General features: G+C 40.9%; 1 protein-coding gene across 2 annotated transcripts in view; it reads right to left on the bottom strand.

Moving 5' to 3' along the window:
* The window catches only part of SLC25A26 (solute carrier family 25 member 26), a 105,893-nt gene that overhangs the window by 52,697 nt on the left and 29,652 nt on the right, over window positions 1-23,544 (bottom strand). For both annotated transcript variants that reach the window (XM_033926738.1, XM_033926736.1), the window contains 2 exons: window positions 12,676-12,780; window positions 10,491-10,538 (listed from right to left, as the gene is read on the bottom strand). In XM_033926738.1, coding sequence (XP_033782629.1) covers window positions 10,491-10,538; window positions 12,676-12,780 — 153 coding nt within the window. The remainder of the gene's footprint in view (window positions 1-10,490; window positions 10,539-12,675; window positions 12,781-23,544) is intronic.

The following is a 23,544-nucleotide window of genomic DNA, read 5'->3' as shown; positions in this document are numbered from 1 at the left end:
CTCTTTAAGATTGTAATTCGGTGATTATACAGCTCTTTTTACTATGAACCGCCTAGAAGTCGTAAGATTATGGCGGTATAGAAAAATAAAGTTATTATTATTATGCAACATGTGTTACGGCGCATTAAAGCAGGTAAGCAGTTCCTATCATTTCTTTACCTCTCCTGTTCTCTGTGATAAATATTTAGATCCCCGAGTCTCATCTCATACGAATTCCGATGCAAATCTTGCCCCATTTTGTTTGTCACTTTTTTTTGCCGGCTATGCCTTGCCCTTTGCATCCCAGTATCCCTCTGCTTCTAGCCACCCTCTTGTCACATTGTTCTGCCTTGTTGAGATCATAATCCTTTTCATTTCGACAGCCACCACACTGGAAGTGTGCAGTGCTTAAGTTCCTGAGGAAGGAGGAGTTTCCTCCGAAACGGAGCTCTGTCGAGCTGATTGCAGCACGCCACCAGAATAATGAATAATGTACATGCGCTCTGATGCAGAGAGATAAGTACAGTTTTGTCCTGTTTTTTTAAATTTTGGGCAGTACTTTCAACTTGCACAGTGTTTTCATTATGAATTGGATATCTGTTTTTGTTAAGACAGTGGATGCGTATGATAGACACTGATAATACTGATGAAGATTGTAAGATACATTTATGGATTAACTGGAAGGACACCATTTTGATTTATTACACGGTTTGCACCAGAGAGGTCCTGGGATGTTTCAAGAAATTTTACCAGATTGGATTAATAAGAATCGACAACTCTTGCTCAAGGGTTTTCCCTTAATGAGTTGTGAAAACTGAGGACTCTCAGTCACACATAATTTATACAAGTTATATCATTAGTTCTTTTCTTGATGAATATTGTAAACCGCTTGGATCCTGTTACGCGGTATATAAAGTTCTTAATGAACATAGTTTCACATTGTTCTTTTCCAAGCCAATTCTGAATATATTGCTAAGGTTTTTATGACTATATCTGCAGTCTTCTTTACACCGAAAGAATTTTCAGGGTATAGAGATCATCAGACAGCATCACCTGGCTTAGTGCAGATTAAAAACTTTGCATTTCAGGCCCCCAAATACATATCACTCTACAATACTGTGCACTTCTCATTTCATTTATTCCCTTAAGAGTGTTTACTCTATTGTAGGTATTAGCATCTAACTTCCTTCAGTACCACTCATCAAGATTTTGAACAGAACAGACCCCAGGACCAATTCCTGGCTCATTAAATATACACAAGCAAATTGATCGTCCTATTTCATATCTCCTCAATCAAGTGATGTGAATTGTTTGATTTGGAGACACACACACACAGAACTTAAGCCCTAAATCTAAAAGACAAAAGCCTTAAATGCGTTTGATGTATTTGGAGTAAAGTAGTAAAAGCCATTAGTTATTTACAGATCAAAGACCGCTTCAAGTATCCTGAAACAATCAGTGAGAAATGCCAAAATCTGATTTCATCCATGTCCACATGCTTCTTTGAACTAATGATTCGGAGAACTGGTCAGTATATTGAACTAATTACCATGCTTAACGCTTGCCAATTTTGATGGCTGCAATCCTTTATGTAAGGAGTAGAATAAGGTTGACGGAAAACACAAAGCACATTGCAGAGTGCCGACACACAGTGTGAAAGCATCCAGTTTATTAATGCAAAACTTGGGTTTGTATAATCTGGAAAAAGAAATCACTAACACCTCAGCAGGGATAATTTCTAAGTTTCTTTTTATTTTATCATATAAATCCACTTCTAAATACGTCTCTCAAATAACCTAGATCAGTGGTTTCCAACCATTGTTATGTAAAGGGCTGTAGAGTGAATACGAGAAAGTTCAGCAGGCCACCAAAAGGATTTCAAGCTTACACATACAACAATAGACTCTCAGCTATCCAGCACCCAGGGAGATTGGTGGATGCTGAATAACCTTTTTCTGGTTCCTTGAGAGTTACAGTAACAAAATACTGTAGGAGCCCTCCCTACCTCCAGCCCCTGGCACCCCTCCCCTTTCTCTGGGCCCAAGGCAGCAGTGACAACTGATCTCAATAACCCTCCCCCCCTTCCCTTCCTCAGCCCCAAAGCAGCAGCTGATCCTGACAACCCACCTCCTTCTCTCACCGAGGCAATAGCAGAAGTCGATAAACAGAAAAAGCACCGTAAACAGGCTGCTTCCGGCCAGCTCTGGCAGGGCCCTTCTTCTGCTGCATCAGAAGTGACGTGGCAGAGGAAAGACCCTGACAGGGCTGGACGGATGCAGCCTGTTTATGGCGTTTCTATTGTTTACCACATGACCCTACAAGAGTATTAAGATCAACGAATCAACATCTACTCTTTGTTCCCTCGCTGAAAATTATAGGGACTCGACGCACAACATCATTTTCAGTGACTGGTCCCACAATCTGGAATTCTTTGCCGCCCCACATAAGGTCTGAAGCCAACTTAGAGAAATTCAAAGGTGCATTCAAGTGTTTCCTCTATAAAGATGCCTTTGATCTTTAAGCTCCTTCTTCATTAACACTATTACTTATCTGGTTCCTTACTCTTCCGATTCTCTTCTCTAATTAACTGTATGTATCCTTCCCATTCGTTCATTCCATTAATGTGTTCCTTTCTTGACTATATTGTAGCTCTCCTCCTTCTTCCCTCTTGTGGTCCTGTATAGTTAGTTCTGTTTTATGTAGTTAGTTGTATTTTGACTCAATTTATGTATCTCCCCATTTTCTTTTATAATATTCTCACCTAGAATTTATGATAGGCGTGTAATCAGATTTTTAATAAACTAGGAAACCATGAAGGCAATGGTTTGGCCTAAACAAAGTCAGCTTGGAAAAGTATCTTTTAGCTGATCCAACAGTCTTTAGCTCATCTGAAAGGCCATTTTCACTCGTTGGACTTAAAGAACACAGCTGAAGCCTGAAATGGTTGATGGACTCTTAGTTTTACAAAGACTTTAGGAAATGGTGAGCAATAGATTCGGTATTTTTCTTGATGGTTAAATAGATTTTTCTAGAAGCTACTTGTGACTTATTTTTATGTTTAAATTAGTGGGGGATGGGGACTATTTCATTGCCATATGATTCTTTAATCTTTAGTGAATCGTCAGGGGAGTTCATGCATATCTTTCTCTCTCCTACTTCGATTTCAAGACGTTAAATGGCAGAAAGTAAGACAGAAGGCAGGAACAAAAGTTCTATTTAAGTACTGTAAGATTTTTAATTCATTTGAGAACACAGTTTTTAAAAATCAATTTATTCTGTAAAAATTAAATTCTCCTTCAAAGTTTATAAAACCACCAACACCGGGGGTGGGGGGGGGGGGGGGGTGGATAAAACAGCAATCTCTGTAAAGGCAGTTATTGCCAGCCTTTGTTACTTTCTCATCAGTACATTACTAAACCTTTCTGAATGCAGTCAGAAATCAACTTTGAGAGGATTATTGTTCTCATAAGGCAGTACTTTTGTAACCGAGCATATTGAGTATGGTTCTCAGGAAGGCTTACTTTAGCTACAAAGGACTTACAACAAAAGCATGGATGATTTCCTGATAGAATCCTTTCAATGCTGGAAGTAGCATTCTTTCTACCATTCTGGAGCACAAAGCAGCTCCCTGCCTTAACATAATTTATCAGAACCTGATTTGGAGTACAAATCGAGTCACAAAGGGTGTTTTATGCATGACTAACGCTCACTGAAGGGCCTGAGATTGGCTTCTCTACTTTTGGCCCAGTTCTGAAGGTAATTATATCGTAAACTGCTGTGATCCTTTTTTTGGTTGTATATGCGGTATATATAAGATTTTAAGAAACATAAACATAATGCTATAAACATCTCAGGGTGCAAAACACAAATTAACCTTCCCTGGACATTTACTGAATATTGGGTGCTCAAGCACCTATACATCTGGAATTTATGGCCAAAACCAAGCCTACTCTGCAAATACAGGCAGCCCCCGGGTTAAGAATGCATTACGTTTTTAAAGCTGTGCTTAAGTCGGATTTGTATGCAACCCAGAACTTGTAGATTTTAAGATTCTTGCTGCTTACCTCTGCTCCCAGGTGACAAAAGGGCCAACTGTCCCTACCAGTGTTCCTCTAAGGTACAGCATGTGCAACCACACACTGTTTTTAATGTGGCTATCCATCATTCCTGAATCCTGAAGTGTAGGAGTTTGTGCCACTGGAAATACTGCTCAGTGAAATCAAATGAAGCCCTTCTCCCTTCCTTTTACCTCCCTCCTGTCCAGCAGCACCCCTTCCCTGCTCCCCCTGTCAAGCAGTAGTCCTTCTCCCTTATTTTTTACCTCCCCCATGTCCAGTAGTAACCCTTCTCCCTTCCCTGCTCCCTGTTCAGCATCCGCTAGGCCGAGCAGCTTCGGGGCTTTCTGTGTCTCTCAGGCAAGATGTCCGATCGCAACTCTCCTCCCTTTTACCTCCAGCTCCTTCCTGTGTGTGCGCCTGGCAGCGGTGCCTTGACCCCTGGACATTTGCCGTTCGTCGAGGCACAGGCTGGCTAGGGTGTGGGAGGGGGGAAGCCATTGCTGCATATGCACATGAGGACGGAGGCCAATGAAGAAAACGCCGTAAGCTCCTACTGCACATGTGGCGACACAGATCACGAAGCATGGCTGCACGGAGTTTCAACAGCGTATGTACACTAAGGGTTTTATTATAGCGGATTCCTGCATCATAAAGGCCTGAGTGCTTCATTCCCCAGGTCTCATACCCCCTTTCTCCCTCCTCAGGCTAGATCCGCTGCCCTCTCCTCCCCAGCATGCCCAACTAACTTAGCTCAAAACCCTTCCTAAGCTTCTTTCACCCCTCCCCATGTTAGAGAACAGGTGAAAAATTATGCACAAGACAGATCACTTGAAGCCAAATTATAAGAACTCTACAGAACTCACAAGCATGGACTGCCCTCTAGTGGATCACTAAATATGGACTCAATTGGTTATGGCTATTGTTGAACAGAATGGATTAAGGCAGTATCGGGCACATCTATACCTTAATAAAGAACAGCGTTGTTTATTACATACAGGGGTTGTTTGCACATCTAAGCACTGTTTCCTCCATACCATTAATAATAGTCATTCTGGTTCTGTTCATTTATACAGCCCTTCAACTGGAATTCATAGTAACATACCCCCCACCCTTTTTTTACAAAACCGTGAAAGCGGTTTTTCGTGCAGGCCGGCGCATTGAATGCTCTGTGCTGCTCCCGACACTCAGAGTTCCTATGAATGAGTTTTCAGTGTAGTGGAAGGGGGGGTTCCCCCACACCCCCTCAGAAAGGTAATGGTCGTGGAACCAGCGGCGCCAATGTCTGACGCACTTTTGACGTGCCACTGGCAAAAGACAATGACAGGACTTACCATTAATGGCTATGGAGACAAATCCTATATAACAATGGATTTCCTAGACATTAGGGAGAAGGAGAATATGAGAGAGCCGAGTATGAATAAGAGCCAGAATGACAGATTAAGAGCATGACAGAATTGGTGGCTTCCACCCTGCAGAGGGACTGCAAATTTGTGCCATGGAGAAGAATGCCTTGCCGGAAAGCAGGGGAACAACATTCTCTTCCTGGGTAGAGGTGAGAAATTTCTATTCAAATTGAGCTATCAGAAATGCAGGTACAGTGAAATTATGTTTTAAATCAGACTCCTTTTCGAGCAGTACCAGCCTGACAGCAAAGTTCAAGTTCATTCACCAAACAGGGGTAGGCTAGAGTAAATACATCATATTGACTGTGTGGAAACATTAAACATAACATCTTACTGAGGCACAAAGATTGTATTTTATATATATATATTTCTTGGTAATCTGACTTTCATTAAGATTGTTAGAACAGAGAAACATGGCGGCAGATAAAGGCCAAATGGCCCATCCAGTCTGCCCATCCGCAGTAACCATCATCTCTTCCTCTCTCTAAAAGATCCCACGTGCCTATCACAGGCTTTCTTGAATTCAAACACAGTCTCTATCTCCACCACCTCTTCCGGAGAGACTGTTCCGTGCATCTACCACTCTTTCTGTAAAAAGTATTTCCTTAGATTACTCCTGAGCCTATCACCTCTTAACTTCATCCTATTCCCTCTCACTGCAGAGTTTCCTTTCAAATGAAAGAGACTCGACTCATGTGCATTTACATTATGTAGGTATTTAAACGTCTCTATCATATCTTCCCTCTCCCGCCTTTCCTCCAAAGCATAAAGATTGAGATCTTTAAGTCTGTTCCCATACGCCTTATCACGAAGACCACACACCATTTTAGTAGCCTTCCTCCGGACCGACTCCATCCTTTTTATATCTTTTTGAAGGTGCGGCCTCCAGAATTGTACACAATATTCTAAATGAGGTCTCACCAGAGTCTTATACAGATCTGTTACTATTGATTTGAGCTAAATAAAGCTGATTTTAAATCCCAAGCACCTCTCGTATATACATATAAAGTATAACACTGAGAAGGTATAAACAGAACTCGTTATATCAGAAGTTCGGACTGCTCTTTCAGTTTTCAAGTCTTATGAGACCCTCCAGGAATTCAAGACAAAGTTAGACAAGTTCCTGCTGAACCAGAACGTACGCAGGTTGCATCAGAGGAGAAGCTTCTGCCCACACACACGCAATCGAAGGTAGGCAGGCTTCACTGGCTTCAGTAAGTTTCTTTACTAAAGTGCCGCAAAGGTAAGGGGGAGGGAGGGAGATTCTCGGGCCGCTGAAGGACGGTGAGGTGGTGAGAGGGAAGGGTGGATGCTGCGGGGACGTGGCAGTGAAGGGGACGGGGCGATGAAGGGGACAGTGGTCCAGGGTCGGGGCAGTGTCGGGGACAGATTTTTTTCTCCGTGTCATTCTCTAACCTCAAGAATAACCTCTTTAAGCAAACAGTGAACTGGAGCAGACAGAGCAGGCTTCCAACCAGTGGGAAAAAGTCCTGACTTGCTTAAGGCTCAGGTATAGAGCATTATGTCTTCAAGGTCCAGTGTGGCTCATTTAAACGTGCAGGACGTCTTTTCTGAGAACATGTGTGCCTTCTTTTTAGATACAGCCAGAGCCCTAGAATAAGGGAATTATTGGCCAGCATATAGGTTACTTTATCCATTGCACACAGCACTTCTTCCTCATTGCCCTCCTAAGTCCTCCCTCCCCCTTTGAGCTCTTTCAGCCTCCGGTAGAGCTTTTCACTGCTTCCCTAGCTTTTAATTTTGGCCATACAAATCCTCTCCTATGTTTTTTCTATGAAGACTGGCACAATTTTTTTTTTTTAATGCTTGAAAAAGTTGGAAAATACTGCTATAGCGTAAAAACATGTATAAAAATTCACTCAAGTTGCAAAGTAAAAGAAATCTTAAAGGAAATGTGTCATTATCAGCTATTATAACCTGCTCATTAAGACATGTCAGATATCCATTATGTAGAAAAAGTGTAGGCCTAGGGAAAATATAAAACAGAACTACTACTACTTATTTCTACAATGCTACCAGATGTACACAGCCCTGTACGTATAAAGCGTACGAGACAGAAGGTTCACCTATCCCCATTGGAATCTCACCCATACCCAATAAGATCCATTCCATACCCACCCCTACCTGCAGAAAATCAGCATTGTTGTTTACTAGCTCACAGCCTTCAATAGTCTCCCATGTTTTAGGGGTGTTTTTCACTATTCAACCAATGAGTGTTCCAAGCCTTACTTAGGTGTTCCAATTACCCCTCTCTGGGCATTTCAAGCCTCATTCCGGTATTCCAATTAACGTTCTCAGTGTATTCTAAGCCTCATTTTGGAATTTTGTCAGCAATTGACTATACTCCTGCGGGAATCCCATGACAACTTCCTTCATCCCCTCGGGATTCCTGCAATCCCTGTGCAGCTTTTTAGTGATCACAAAATTCCAAGCTCCACTGAACAGGGTCTATATATTTAAGTATGCACTGCGCTGCATCCACCTTGTAGCACTATACAAAAGACAGGAACAATCATCCCACAAAATGCAAAGGATATTACACAGTTGTTTTAAAAAAAAAAAAAAAAATACACCAACAAACATGCTAAACAAACAGGTCGCTTTTGATTTACTTCATTTTGTAAAGAAACCCCATCTCATTCATCAATAATTTGTTCTCATTCCTTAGGGCAGATAGCCCAGAAAAAGCAATATTTCGTGAGAAATCAGTTTTGAAGGTTCTTTTATGAATGTACATAATAGAAAAGACCCCAATTAAATTTCCAACAAAGTAATGCCATTTTGAATAAACAAAGATATCTCAACAAGGTCATACATTGGGCTAAGGTGGCAGCCTAGTAATTAATTACCATCCTGACATATGTCAAAATGAATTTTAAAGAGAACAGCATCCAGTTGTACCTCTGCGTTCTATCTATTTGCTGGTATGCAAAATCTGTTTTCCGTGGCACCTAAAATGTATTCATTTATTCAGAACCCCCTCAGAGAAATCAAAAAAGGCTTGTTGCCCTTTTTCTTGAATCCAGATGAGATCTGAGTGGCTAACATGTGTTTAGTGAGGCAGAAAATAAATCTAGGTGAAGATACACTATAGGTTAGGTTTCAAAAATACAGGCATCATTACCATACACAAAAGGCTAGGGGACACTCCACGATGTTATATGGTAATACTTTGAAAACAAATAAAAGAAAATATTTCCGCTCAATGAATAGTTAAGCTATAGAATTTGTTGTCAGACAATATGGTCACAGCAATCAATACAAGTATATCTGGGTTTAAAAAGATCTGGACAAGTTCATGGAGAAAAAAGTCCATAACCTGCTATTAAGACATACATTAAGTACATTATGTGCTTATAAAAAATATGAAAAAATTATTGCATTAAAACATAATCACTTATCTTCATTTCTCAAAGGTAGGAGATCTTAGATACATAGAGGGGCATAATCACATCTAAGTCCCCTTTTGGCCTAAGTCCCTAGACGCAGAAAGTAGGCAGCAGGGAAATGTCCATTCTCAAAAAAACAACATCCAAACGAAAGCCTGTATAGATCAATCCACAAAATAAAAATAAGACGGTTTTTGACTTTGAGATTTTTATTTTGTGGATTGATCTATACAGGCATTCGTTTGTTATTTACTTTTATGCGGTTTGCCTCATACCTTATTTACCATGGACCCCTGAGGAAGGCGTGTTGTCCGAAACACAGTCCGTGTCGGGTCCCTTGGTTGGTAATAAGGCTGTATATTACTACATTTTATTATTGGTACAATAAACTTTGCCTGCATCATGTACATAGCCTGTAGTTTTTGTTTGGTTTGTCCTTGTTGTTCGGTATACTGCAGACTCTGTTGGACTTTCCTTTTGCTACCTCTACGTTCACCTGTTTAATCGCCCAACCACCACTATGTCTATCCTTAAGACACATTCCCAACTTAAAAAAATCGCCCAAGTCCCAAACGCCCAAAACAAAACCTTTTAGGTGAAGGAGGGGCAAGTCCTTTGCCTAAAAGCAGGATTCTGTAACCGGCATCTGTCAACACCGGTTACAGAATCCTATAACCAACCTCACCCCCAATCGCTCCTGCTGAAGAACATCCCCCCAAACATCCACAGCGACCGGCAGGAGGGATCCCAAGCCCTCCTGCCGGAAAGCACACCCCCTCCAACACCCATGACGAACGGCGGAAGGGATCCCAAGCCCTCCTGCCGGAAAGAACACCCCCGAGCCGCGAACCCTGAACCAGCAAGAGGGAGCCCAAGCCCACCTGCTGGAAAAAACACCCCCCGAACCGTGAACCGGCAGGAGGGAGCTCATGCCCTCCTGCCGGAAGGCAAGCACCCCCCTGGTCCCCCTAACCGCGCATCCAACCCCTCCTGAACTCTCCCCCCTTGGACTCCCCTCTAACCTGAAAAGTTGGCCGGCTGGGTCCTCTCTCCATCTGTCCAGCCTTCCTCCGAATTGAGGGCCTGTCACTTCCTGGTGCATTATGGGATGCACTGGGAAGGGACCTAGGGCCTGATTGGCCCAGGTGCCTAAGGCTCCGCCCATAGGAAGGACCTTAGGTACCTGGGCCAATAGCAGGTTCGGGAGGTGGGGAATCGCCGCAGGAGAGTTTAGGCATCTTTCTAGAACCACCCCCTGCGATCTATCCCCCAATCCCCTTGCATTCCCCCCTCCATGGGATTCAGTAATTCCTCACCCTTCTCCTTCCCGGCAGCTAATTTTGCACTCTTCGGACCACTAGCAGCATTAATGAAGTAAACACGCTGCATTTGGCAGCCCGGAAGCTTTTCCTCTGCTACTGCTTCCCGCCTATGCGGGGACAGGAAGCAATAGCAGAGGGAAAGCTTCCAGGCCACCAAAGGAAGCATGTTTACCCCACTCAGTGGAAGAAACAGGATTTGAACCCTGACTGCTATGGATCTCTGCCTCCAGTACTCACCACTAGGATACTCCTGATTTCACAATAGATTGGATAGGTTCAACAACATATTAAAAAGTTAACTTTGAAAATGCCATTTACCTCTCTTAGCACTGTGCTTCTGTAACCTCGATAGAGCCCCCAGATACCCTGAAATGAAGAGAACAGCTTCAGCCTTTTCAGATATAAGCACAGATTAGAGCTCAAAAAAGATGTCATATTAGATAATTAGAATCTTAATTGTAACATCTTAGAAGAAAATGCAAAATCATTATTGCAACATAGATAATATAACAGCAACTGTATAATACCCAAATATCTAACTCAACCAGCTGCACAATATTCTGCAATATCTCTTCAGACTCTATTAATTAGAAGTCACTGTTCATTAAGGCTGCCCATTTTGATTCCCAGAACATTGTGGTATGTCTGCAATAGTGTAACAATTGCTCCCATAGATTGGTCCGAAAAGACCAGTAATAGGATCACTACAAAGGGTGCGTGTCACCAACCAGGCTGGGAGAAAAACCCTAGTGGATCATGTCCCTGGTAGTCGATCAACTAGTTTACAACTTTATTGTTGTTTTGTCGTTTTTATTCCACGATTGTGCAAAAAGATGTGAAAAGCAACACATTATGATCTCAGCTGAAAAGTCTTGATTTTGTGGTATGGCCCGTACTTGGCTCAAAAGAAGCCTCTAAATCAGGGGTCCTCAAGTCTGGTATCTGATGTCCATAACCCAGCCTGGTTTTGAGGAGGCCTATTTGCATACAATAGAAGCAGTGAATGCAAATAGACCTCGTAGATATTCATCGTGGAAATCATGAAAACCTGGCTTGTGGACCTTGAGGACTGGATTTGAGGACCCCCTGCTCTAAACGGAAAAGCTAGAGAAGCTCCTCTGTACAATAGTTACAGAAAGATAAGCTCTTCATTGCATGAACATCCTTATAGATTACACTGCTATCATTCATCTCATGAACTGATTCTACTCATGCGCACGGCTTATAATTTATACGGCAACTGACCTGTTATGGTAAAGCCTGGATGATAGAAAAGGAAATTAAAAAAAAAAAATCACATTAAGTACTAGTAACAAATGCTGACCATGTCAGAACTAGGTAGCTCCTAAGGAAGAAAGTGGTTTAAGATGAGAGATTAATGAGGGGTTGATTGAGCAGGCTGAAGGCTGTATATGGCATTTGGGGCTGCAGGTTTTAACACGGTTGCATAGAGAAGTAAGTAAAGTTTGCACAAGTTCCTGGAGGAAAAGTCCGTAGTCTGTTATTGAGAAAGACATGGGGGAAGCCACTGCTTGCCCTGGATCGGTAGCATAGAATGTTGCTACTTCTTGGGTTTGGGCCAGATACTAGAGACCTGGATTGGCCACCGTGAGAACGGGCTACTGGGCTTGATGGACCATTGGTCTGACCCAGTAAGGCCATTCTTATGTTCTTAAATACAGTACCGATTGAAGGCCAAGTTAAACATTTTCGGCCAAATACTCTGACTCCAAGAGGCAGCTAGGCTACCTGCTCTAGTTGGTGGTGATCTCTGATATTCAATGCCAGGGTTATCCAGCCACCAGCAATAAACTTCTGGGTTAAAGTTAGCTGCCCGGCTAAGAACTAGTTCTTAATTAAACTTGTTAAATTAAACTTGTTTTTTTAGGCTGGCCTATTTGGCCACGCACCTTAGCCAGAGAGCCAATAAATATTGGTGGTGATTAGCTATGTCACACGACATAACTGGTCACTAGCCAATCAACTAAACGGGATATTCAGTGGGAGATAATCAGTGGAAGATAGCCTTAGCGGTACTTAGCTAGCCGGGAGCTGTTCCTAGTACTGCTGAATATTGGGCAGCTTCATATTTTCTAAACATACCTTGACTCATAAATACATTCCATATAATCAAAGCTATACAATGCTCAATTATCTTGAGGATAAAATAGGGTCTAGGGGAATATTTGCCACTGTCCTATGAACCAAAAAGCTATAACTGTTAATGGATTACTCTGTCAAACTAGGATTGGATTTATTTTCTTGATACACCACTTGTACCAATGTATTAAGCGGTTTACAAAAATACAATACTTCACAATATATCTATAAAGATATCACATACAGTAAAACATCTAAAACAAGAAATTTACACTTTTTCAAAGAATGCAAAACCAAATAAAGAGCTACAACAAAAACAAATCTTAGCAGAAATGATTCTTTTGAAGTCCATTAGTACGAAGCAGACAGCATAGTTTTGTTCTGGTCATACAACGGATCTTACCTCTTGCCGTAAGGTGTTAGCCAGCATTTGATAGGTAGTGGATGAAGGAGACACTTGCGCCCGCTGTTTAATGACCTCTGAAGGGACCCGAATAAGACAGGCAACCTGGAAAATCAGATTGCACAAGATATGAGAGTGCTCAAGGATAAACTCGAACGATAAAATGCATTTTCTTCGCATGAAACTCAATATCTAAGTAGAAAAGCTTAGACATGTAAACAGAGAAAGTGTCTGTGTCTTTTTCCACGCTATTCTTCAAACAAGGATTGAAAAATTACATATTTTAGTGTCATCACATACAATAGTAACTTATTTCTTTTATATTTAAATATCTTCACTGCAGTACTTCACAATGTATGTGAAAAATCTTACTTCATGAAAAACCCAAACTGAAGTGATAATTTTCCGTTCAGTCTCAAATTAATGATTCCCCCCCCATCCTAAATAGCTTTTTAAGACCAAGGCACAATTCTACACTGAAGACAAATTCCAAGATACTTTGTGAATATCTCTCCTTTGGCAGAAAACAGCACTTACACATCTCTTGCTCAGAATAATATTAATTTTAATATTATTAATTTTAATAATATTAATTTTAATATTAGATTTAGACCTAATGTTTCCTATATGCAAGTTTTAATACATAGCTAAGTCAGCTTCTCGTTCTATTTTAAAAGATTCAGTTTTTAAAAATAAAAAAAATTATTTAGAGATTTCATACATATTTATTATTTTAGAAGGGGTAGTAGTATATAACTCATTAATTGAGTGTGGTGATCTATATACCTTACAACAAAAAATGTAATGAATTTAGAATGCCACAATACAAAATAAGAGGCAAAAGTGGAATTCAAAAAACTATAACTCAAAACGATGCTATCAATCTTCTAGTATATCCAAAAACATAATCATGAATTGTCAAAATATTCATATATATGATAACTTATCATCGGCCACACCTCTACCTCCATAGATCATTAAATATGCTGGTTGTGAATACACAATTGCAAAAACCTTTTAAATAATCAAAGTCATCAAAATAATCCAAATAACTTATCTCTTAATAGGAGAATGATTGATTCTGAAGGCTGATAGCATCGTTTTTGAATGCCACTTTTGTCTCTAATTTTTTTTAATCTATATACCTTCACCAGCATAGAGGGTTTTGAAAACCTTTTGTGGTATAAACACGCTTCAGTTCAAAATCAGTCATAAAGATGTTAGCAACCGAAGGGGCAAAGGAAGCTCCTCTCAATTGAACAAAAAAAAAACAACTTGTCATCAAAAATAAAATAATGATTTTGAAATGCCAACTCAACCAATTGCATCAAAAACGCTGTTGGCACAGTCATTGGTCATGGACGTGTTTCAAAAGTATTCTCCACTATTTTATAGGCTTCATCCAAAGGAATTGCTCTGTATAACGATTGAACTGTATGTCTAAGGTTACTAGAATAGCTTCCTTTCGTATATCTTGTAGTCGAGATAGAAATCGCAAAAAATGTGTAGCGTCTTTCATATAAGATTTTGCCAATGGCACTAAAGGACATAGAAAACAATCAACATATTTACAAATTCTCTCAGATAACGAGTTCAAGAAGACACAATAGGATGTCCTGGAGGATGTTCCCTATTTTTATGGATTTTCGGGAGAATGTAAAAGATTGGGGTAACAGGTGTTTTCAAATTCAGGAATTTGTATTCATTTTTTATTTAGAAAACCTGCTTCAATCCCTCGATCAGTTAACTGGTAATTTATTGTAGTATCTCCAATAGTCTGTCATTCAGTTGACAATAAGCTTCATGCATGTAATCTACTTTGTTCATTATCACAAATCGAGCCCCCCTTATCGGCTCTTCTGATAACTATTGAAGACTACTGAATATAGCTTACATCGGTAGCACTGCTTTGATATTCTGCATCTAATTCCGAGGCTCATTTGTTTAAGTATTGAAAGAGTACTCTTCTTCGAACAATATAGCAAACTAATAAAATATTACGTTACATTAGCAACTTCTATCCCGCCTTAACCTTGCAGTTCTAGGCAGCTGGACATTTCCAGAGTATTACAGGATTAGGTGCTAATTTCAAGATTGTGTCTGGGACTGAGATGAGGGATGCTTTGGCATGGCATTAGTTAGTCTTGACAATGTTTTTGAATAGCAGGGTCTTTATATCTCTTCGGAAAGTTTTGTAATCTGGCATTGTTGATAGAATGTGGGCGAGTTGCTGGTCTAGCAATCCCTTGTACATAAGAACATAAGAAATGCCTTCACCGGATCAGACCGAGGTCCATCTTGTCCAGCGATCCGCGCACGCGATGGCCCATTTAAGTACACCTTTTGGGAGTCCCGGATTTCCCGTATCCCTCAATATGGTTTTCAAGAAGATGTGCATCCAACTTGCGCTTGAAACCCAGAACAATAGTCTCCGCCACAACCTCCTCCGGGAGAGCATTCCAAGCGCTAACCACTCGCTGTGAGAAACAGAACTTCCTGACGTTTGTCCTGAACCTGCTGCCACTCAGTTTCAGGCTGTGACCCCGTGTCCGTGTGACTTCCGAAAATGTTAACAATGCTGCTTCCTGGTCTATTTTATCAAATCCTTTTAATATTTTAAAAGTCTCTATCAAATCCCCTCGCAGTCTTCTCTTCTCTAGGGCGAACAGTCCCAGTTTTCTGAGACGTTCCTCATAGCTCAAATTCTCCATCTTCTTGCGTTGGGTGCCTTTGATTGGGGGGGGGGTGAATGAAAGGAGTTTGGGTTCTCCTTGGCCTGACCTTGAGATTTAGTACTTTCTGTTAAATTAACATGTCATAAAGCAATACTATAAGTGTGAAAAGGCTGTAAAACTCCCAATGCCAAATCACTGTTTTATAAAGTTTCCTTTTTTATGCTGCAACACCAGAAAAGATCCTGAAAAGTAAGCATAGCTAAAGACCCCCCTTAAAACGCAGTGAAGAGGAAGTTTAAAAAGGCCCTATTCATGAACTGGATATAAAACAAATTCAGTTGTAAAAACATAGCATGGCTTAGTTACCAATCTCCAAAAGCCATTGCAAGAAGGTACAATCTCTATCTGCTCTTCAATTCTAAGGGTCAAAAATAACAAATGACCCCAATATGTCAAGAAAATAAGAATTGTCAACTTCTGAAGTCCAGCATAAATATTTATAGCACTTCATGCTTCATAAAGCCCCATGTCCTTACATTAGCTTTTTGTTTCTTTAAAACATAAGAGGCAAAAGGAGAACTTTAAAAAGGCTTTCGGACAAGGAACAAACAATCAAACCAAGTGCGGGGGTACAGAGCACCCAGCACGACTTCCTGACTTCTCTGGCATTGCAATTTTTGCTTGAGAGGGAAGCTACAAAGTAATGCTTTTCTCTATTTTCTCCAAACACAAAACAAAAACAGAAGATGCTGGAAGTATTAGCTTTGATCATTTTAGCCCCAGTTTAAATTCACGCTACCACAGAATATATCACTGCACAAGAACAACAACAAAAAAAATTCCATCTCCTATTGATAACAAATTGAAGATAATGTCATCTGAGATACTGTCAGGTCCATTCCCTGGTACATTCTATGCTCGGAGATTCTTGTCACAAGATTTTTAATGCTTGATGGGGCGACAAGTATCTCATTGTTCATCAAAAGCATAAGTTTAAACCCTAACCAAAAAAGTAAGTTGCGTGCTTTAAAGAATAGATCAGAACCTCTGTGGCACTCAAACCCAATGCAAGAATAACAAGACAAGTAGACCATGGACTAAAATGCATTTTTAAAAAACCACAACAAAGCTCAAGTCAACTGCATTGAAAAATCAATTCAAACTATGTAGAAAAAAACCCCAAACAACTGGAGAGAAAAAATATTAAAGAAAAGAAAACCTTTTAACTGTTGCATAAGTAAAACTCACTTCCTTGCAAACGAGAACTGTTCAGTTAAACTTCATAGCTTTCCCACTGCAAAGAAGTAATAATCACTTGCATGACCATAAGATTATCTCAGTTATTTTTGTGGATACACTACATAGACTCACACTAGCACAACACACATACACAATGCTACACTGACACACTGGGACCGATTCCATAAACGGCACCTAACTTGTTGGTAGTGATCTGCAGTTGTCAATCAAATGCTAGGCGTCCTTTATACAATCATGTCTTGCGGTAGGCTAGGCATGTGGTAGGCGCCAGGGTTTTCATGTCCTAATTTACCAGCGCCTAGGAACACCTAAGTCAACCACGTCTATTCTCCACCCCTACTTTTCAGGTAGGCGTCGTTAGGTATTGGAGGGCACCTCAACTTAGGTATTGCTAAGAACTGCACTGATAACCACACACAACCTATATTGGTTATTAATGTAATGGGTTTTTTTTATTGGTTTTTAAATGGCATGGTCAATTATCACACCATTTAAGCCAATTCAAAACAACTAGGTTGTGCGCAGAACTAAGTTCAAGAAGTCAAAGTAGCTTACTCGTAGTTCCAAAGCAAAAATAAAACAAATATACATCAAATATTCATTTAGAGAGTTAACATTCTACCACAAAATTAAACAAACCAAAATCTGCCAGATAAAACACGTGGAGGGGCATAATAAAAAAATAAGTCTAAGTCCCCTTTTGGCCTAAGCCCCTAAACGCTGAAAGTAGCAGCAAGGAAAATGTCCATTCTCAAAAAATGCATCCAAAATGAGGGTTTTTTTGGAGAATGGCTTACCTCTACTTTCAGCATTTAATCGCCCAGACCACTACTACGTCTAACCTTAGAACACATTATCAACCAACAAATAAGGAGGGGCCAGTCCTTCACCTAAAAGCTAGATTCTGTAACCGGTGTCTGTCAAAAACAACACCGGTTACAGAATCCCCCCACTCCATCCCCGCAATGATCACTGCAGGAGAGATGCCTAATCTCTCCTGCCGCGATCGCCATCGCGATCCACCCCTCCGAACTGCCGCAGATCGAGATAGGAGAGATGCCAAATCTCTCCTGCCGGCACCCCAACCCTCCCGACAATACCAGCAGAACCAAAGCCCTCCTGCCGCAGCGCGAGGCGTGAGCCCCCATGACTCCCCCCCCCCCCAGTAGCTGCAAATTTTACAAAACAATCAGTGGGGATGGAATTTCTAATGCTGGTCTCACGTTAAAGTGGCAAGTAGGCCACAGTACCTGACTACAGTTAACGTGGGAGTGCTCACCTTCTCCTATTTAGGCCAACTACCACAAAACCCCTTCAAGAAGTCATACGGTAGCCTGTTTCTGCACATTAAGGCCGATTTTTTAGGGGGCTCAAGCTCAGTATAAAACGCCGTTTAAACGATGTTTTTAACTGGGTTTCAAGGTGCCTAAAAAAAAAATCAGTGATAATATCTCCCCTTCATAGGCGCTTTAGGTCACCTAATGCCACTGTGGGCGTGGCTAACATCGGAAGTGGCGTTAGGCGGCCTAAAATGCCTACGGAGGCGTGAGTCACATCAAAGGAAGGTACCAGAAATGCAGGCCTGGAAAACCCTGGCCTACATTTCCAGCATCTTTGCCGGAGGCACAATTCTGTACCCAGTGCTGTCGCGCGATTGACACACAGTCAGCGGCCGCTTTTAAGGCAGCTGCCAAAAATGGCACCAGCTACAGAATCCGGGCCTAAGTGCTTAACTTGCTTTTGTTAAAGGGTCTGTAAGTCTAACTGAAGGAAGCTCCAATAAATTGGTCTCTTAAGTGACTGAGGTGGACATAGCATTATACAGTATAATCTCGTTATAATGGACTCACTTATAACCGAACCTCGCCTATAGCGGACGTGGTCCGCTGGTACGGGCCGTGTGCCGTTACAAACATACAGAAAATCATCGCATATAGCCAACTCGCATCTAACGGACTTTCGGATATAATGGACAACCAATTTGGTCTCCAGAGCCGCTTTTAGCTGTAGTTTTCTTTGGCTATAACGGACATGCAGGCTCCGCCTACAAGGCGCATAGCGTGCCGGTGATATAGTATCAAAATGCAGCCCAGAAAAGAATGACAGAGTATTTTTCTTTCCAATACAGTACGACATAACTCTTTAGAACATCTTTTAGTGTTTTGATTTTGCAATCATTTCGTGCCATACCAATGTTTTGCTGAGTTTTGTTCTTGATGTTGCTGATATGCTGTTGTTCATTGATTGAACGTTGTTTCAAGTTGACCTAAATAAAGTTTTTTAAAAATGCAACTCTGGATATAACGGACCTTTTCTCCAGGCCCCTTGAAGTCCGTTATAACGAGATTATATGGTAATCTGCATTTCACTTATTCAGAACCCTCCATTAACTCGGGTACAAACAGATTGTGAACCCGGCTTCACCTTGAGCTACTACTGAAAAAGGGTTGAGCTAAACCCAAACATTAAGCTATGTTCAGTGAACAACCATGCTTCATGCTATCATTTTGGTTTTATATGTTTCTCTTGCTTTCCTGACACATAACCAATGAGAATTTGGGGCGAGATACCGTGTCCATAACAGGATGTATGTGTAAGTAACCACTAATCTTTTGTTATGTTGCTGTCACTCTATGAGAAAACAGAAGCCCCTGATAATTTGAAGCCAAACTGCTTAAAGTGATCTTGGATGATAAGTGGTTTTAAATAAATGGAGCACTCCTTCATTTCTATATTCAACATTTGTCAGTTTTCAGTTCTCTGCATTAGAGAGCCACAAGAGACCTCAAGGCATTTGCAATTGCTGAACAAAAAGAACATTAGTTTTGACTTAGCAAAATTTCTAGGCAAGAGGATACCCGTGCACTCTACTATTTAAATGTATTTTCCTCTACTTTTGTTACTTGCGATGATCCGATGAAATGTTTTCACCCCAAGAACGTACTCTTAACCAGCAAAAGGATAGTACATTCAACTTCAGGAATGAAAAAATAGTACAAAGAAATTTGAACACTTCTAGTAAACTATGTATTAAGACTGCCATCTTCTGGATTTACTCCTTTGGGTTTATTTTTATTTTTTTTCAAGTGAAATGAATATTTACAAAAAACAGTTTCACAAGTTATTTAGAAATTCAGTTTGCCATATTCTTAATGCTTACAGAAAATGCCATGAAACGTACAGAATGTACATATTTGCATGAGTTAAGCTGAACTTAAAATAAATGTATAGGCTCCCCCTTGGATAATATGCTGGCACAGAATATTCTGTAGCCAAGTTTTGAACATTAAAATAACCTCAAAAATAAAATAGTACTAATAATAGTAGGATTATGGTGGTATGAACATCAACAAATCCCCAGCATGGCAACAATTACCATTCCACATAAACTTTTACCCATGACAAGGAATAGCATGCTAGGGTGGCATTAACACTTACTTCTGTATTCTTAAAAAAAATACATACATTTGCCTAAAAATCTGGTGCATGCTAACCAGTCAAGGTACAAGATCCTTTATCCGAAATTCTCGGCACCAGAGACATTTCGGATTTTAGAATTTGGGGGGTTTCTGGAATGCGTCATCACCAGTGGCCACAGTGGTTCATATTCATCACCTTCTGCAGCCGTGCAGGCTTCTCTCTGCTGCCTCCTGCCTTGCTGATATCACTTTCTCTTTCCTTCCAGGCTGGGCGTGACCGAGAGAAGCCTGCAGGGCCACAGCAAGCAACGAACATGAATCGCTGCAGCGCAGCCACCAGCAACACCTCAGAGGTACACCAGTGAGAGGTAAGATGAAAAAAAACTTAAATACTATCAGCGTAGAGAACCACTAGCCAGTCGGGTTTTCGGGATACCCCTAATGAATATGCATGGGGCAGATCTGCATTCCTATCATCTTTATTACATGCAAATCTCTTTCGTGCATTTTCATTTAGGCTATCCTGAAACCTGATTGGCTGGTGGTCCTCCAGGGCAGGGTTGGAAACCACTGGCGTAGAGTGAAGTCTTAAAGTGACTTTGGGGGCAGGTTTCACTTTTGATGCTAAAAGTAAGCTTTTTTTTGTACAAATTAGTAATGCAACAATGTTACAAAAAAAATTTAAATTTTTTTTTTTAAAGAGCTTTTCAGTTTTCATAATTTTGGATAAAGGATCTTGTACCTGTACTCTAAGAGTGTGTATGTGCCCGAGTTAGGCTGCCTGATAGAAAATTCTACTCAGCTACTATACATTTTTTTCTTGTAAATTAAAGGCGCTCAGAATAGCACAGCTGTTAGTCAAGGAACAGTGGCCATTCTTTCTACCTGCACAAAGTACTGCCAACCAGATGGCTACTTAACAGTCCAATGAAGAGGCCCAAAAGTAACTTTACAAAAGCCTGCATGATTACAGAAAAGAAAAAAAGAACAACCCAGTATCAAGATTTCTACTTTCAGGTTTCAATTACATTGATTTGGAAGGCATTTCATGCGTGGAATGTTAGAATCTGTTTTATAAATGCAATAATGGGTTTGGACCATTAAGTCACTCTAAACAGAGAAGCTCCTTCAACTGTTTGTGCGGGGTGCCTAAATATTCATCTTACACCGAACATAGGTCTGAGAAAAGGACAGATCAATAAGAACTAAGAATATGATTATTTGCATTTTATATAGCACTGTACAAAATAAAGGCTTTGTTAACCATGCAATTTATTGCACCGAGCTCTCCAATTAATCATGTATACAAATAGAAACAAACCATTTAATTAATTTGCAGAATGAAAATTCTTAAACTATATAGAGGTTGCCGTTGAAATTGTAAGACAATAGTATTAAACTGCCAGCACAATAGCTCTTTAAAGCTCAAAAAGACAGCAGTGAAAACATCTACATAAACATGGTGTATGAACGTCGGTGGCAGTGTGGGTGGTTGGTTAGGTGGCTGACAGCTCCTAATTTGCTGGCTTCGCAGGCTAATTGTATGATGAATTTGTTGGCAGTGGCTGTGGGTTTCTGCCTCCATTCATCTTTATTTACACACAGTTTCCAGCTGCAGCTCCAATTCGAGTTCTCCTCTTTATCTAACTATGCCACATCGTACTGTTTATTTTTATTAGTGTATTCCAAAACAGGATCTAGGCGGTGTACCATATCAATCGAAATAAAATAAGGGAAAGGAATTTCATTTATGATAGCACAACACTATACCGTATATACTTAGGGCCTGATTCTGGAAATGGCGCCTGCAAACTGGGCATCTGCCGCGTGTCAATCTCCGGTAGGCGCTATTTCCAGAATCACATCTATTTTCTTCTACAAAACGCCAGCATTGTACAGGTCTACATTTAAGGCATCTGACTTACGCCTACGAGAAGCACCTAGGCACACCTACAGATGCCTTAGGCCACTTCTGATGTAAACCACACCTACGCTGGCCTTAGACGTCACCGTCTGCGCGCTAACGCCTATATTGTAGGTATACTTCACCCCATATATATATATATATATATATATATATTTTTTTTTTTTTTTTTTTTAAACGTGTATCCCAATTGGTTAGACAGCAGTAGGATGCCTACCGCCACCTACAATCGGGACGCTGTTTTTAGAATTAGGCCCTTAAGGTAATTCAAACAGTCATGAAGTTGTGGGATAGGACCAGTTCTCAGTTGATGACGGGATGGTAAAGTTAAAAAGCTTGTTGAAAATAGAAGGGTTTTATAAGCGACTTAAATTTGGTACAACCCTTCTCACTAACCTGGCACGTGGACTCAGAGGAGCATTTTCGAAAGGACATCTATCTTTTATGACCATTTTCAAAAATAAAAATATCTGAATGAAAAACACACAAAAGCAAGTTTTCTAGACGTACCCAACTACCTTGACTGATGGCAGAAGTGGAATCCATATCAGCTGAGCCAGTTTTGGGGATTCCTGCCAGCTCACTAATGGGGATTCCCTCTGCCAGGATCAGCTGAACCACAGAGCTCTACACCCCTCCCCCTGACATCTCCTGAAACCCCAAATCCACCCACCACATCTCCCAACATTGCTGGCCCCCACCCTACAACTTCCCACATCCAACATTGCTGCCTCCCCCCCCCCCCCCCCCGACATCCCCAGACCCTCCCCGACATCCTCCCACATTGCTGGATATCCATAGTGTCTCAGAAATTATTTTAGTGGATATTAGCCGATCTTCCAAAATCAAGTCATGAACATAGTCAACAATTTCAGTTGCAAGGCCTCCCAGACCTTGCAGCATCTTCGGTCTCAAAATCTCCACACTGAAAGTTTGCACACCACTTCTTCAGTAAGGAGTATGATGAGCATTTGTCACTCAATGTTTACATCATATATTCATGGATTTCCTGTGGAGGTTTCTTCTGCAGGAATAGGAACTTCAAGACAGCTTGGAATTGCACATTTGAAAACGCCACATTTTTGTTGACATGGTTCAATCAATGATTTAAAAATGTCAAAAGATAGCATTACAAGTCTGCAAAATTGGTACTTTGCAAAATACAATAACACGCTTCATTTACAGTGGCAAAACAACACTCAGAATTTAGGAAGTTGGTTGGCCTAAGAACTTTTCAACACCTCCTTGTATTTATGCCAGCGAGTGCTTAAGTTAAAAAGAGGTGCGTAACCCGGAAACATGCCTATGATCTGCCTCCTAACCACACCCACTTTGAAGTAAATGCTTTGAACTAGACCAAGAGTGGGCAACTCCGGTCCTCGAGGGCTGGAATCCAGTCGGATTTTCAGGATTTCCCCAATGAATATGCATTGAAAGCAGTGCATGCACATAGATCTCATGCATATTCATTGGGGAAATCCTGAAAACCCGACTGGATTCCGGTTAAGGACTGGAGTCACCCACCCCTGGACTAGACGCATACCACTTTGTGCTATGCGCCTACCAAGTTGTGCACCTAACTTTTAATTAA

This window comes from Geotrypetes seraphini, chromosome 17 (assembly GCF_902459505.1).
Source record: "Geotrypetes seraphini chromosome 17, aGeoSer1.1, whole genome shotgun sequence".
In the NCBI taxonomy this organism is placed as follows: domain Eukaryota; kingdom Metazoa; phylum Chordata; class Amphibia; order Gymnophiona; family Dermophiidae; genus Geotrypetes; species Geotrypetes seraphini.
The sequence above is the reverse complement of the archived record's forward strand: the minus strand, read 5'-3'. Positions and strand labels throughout refer to the sequence as shown.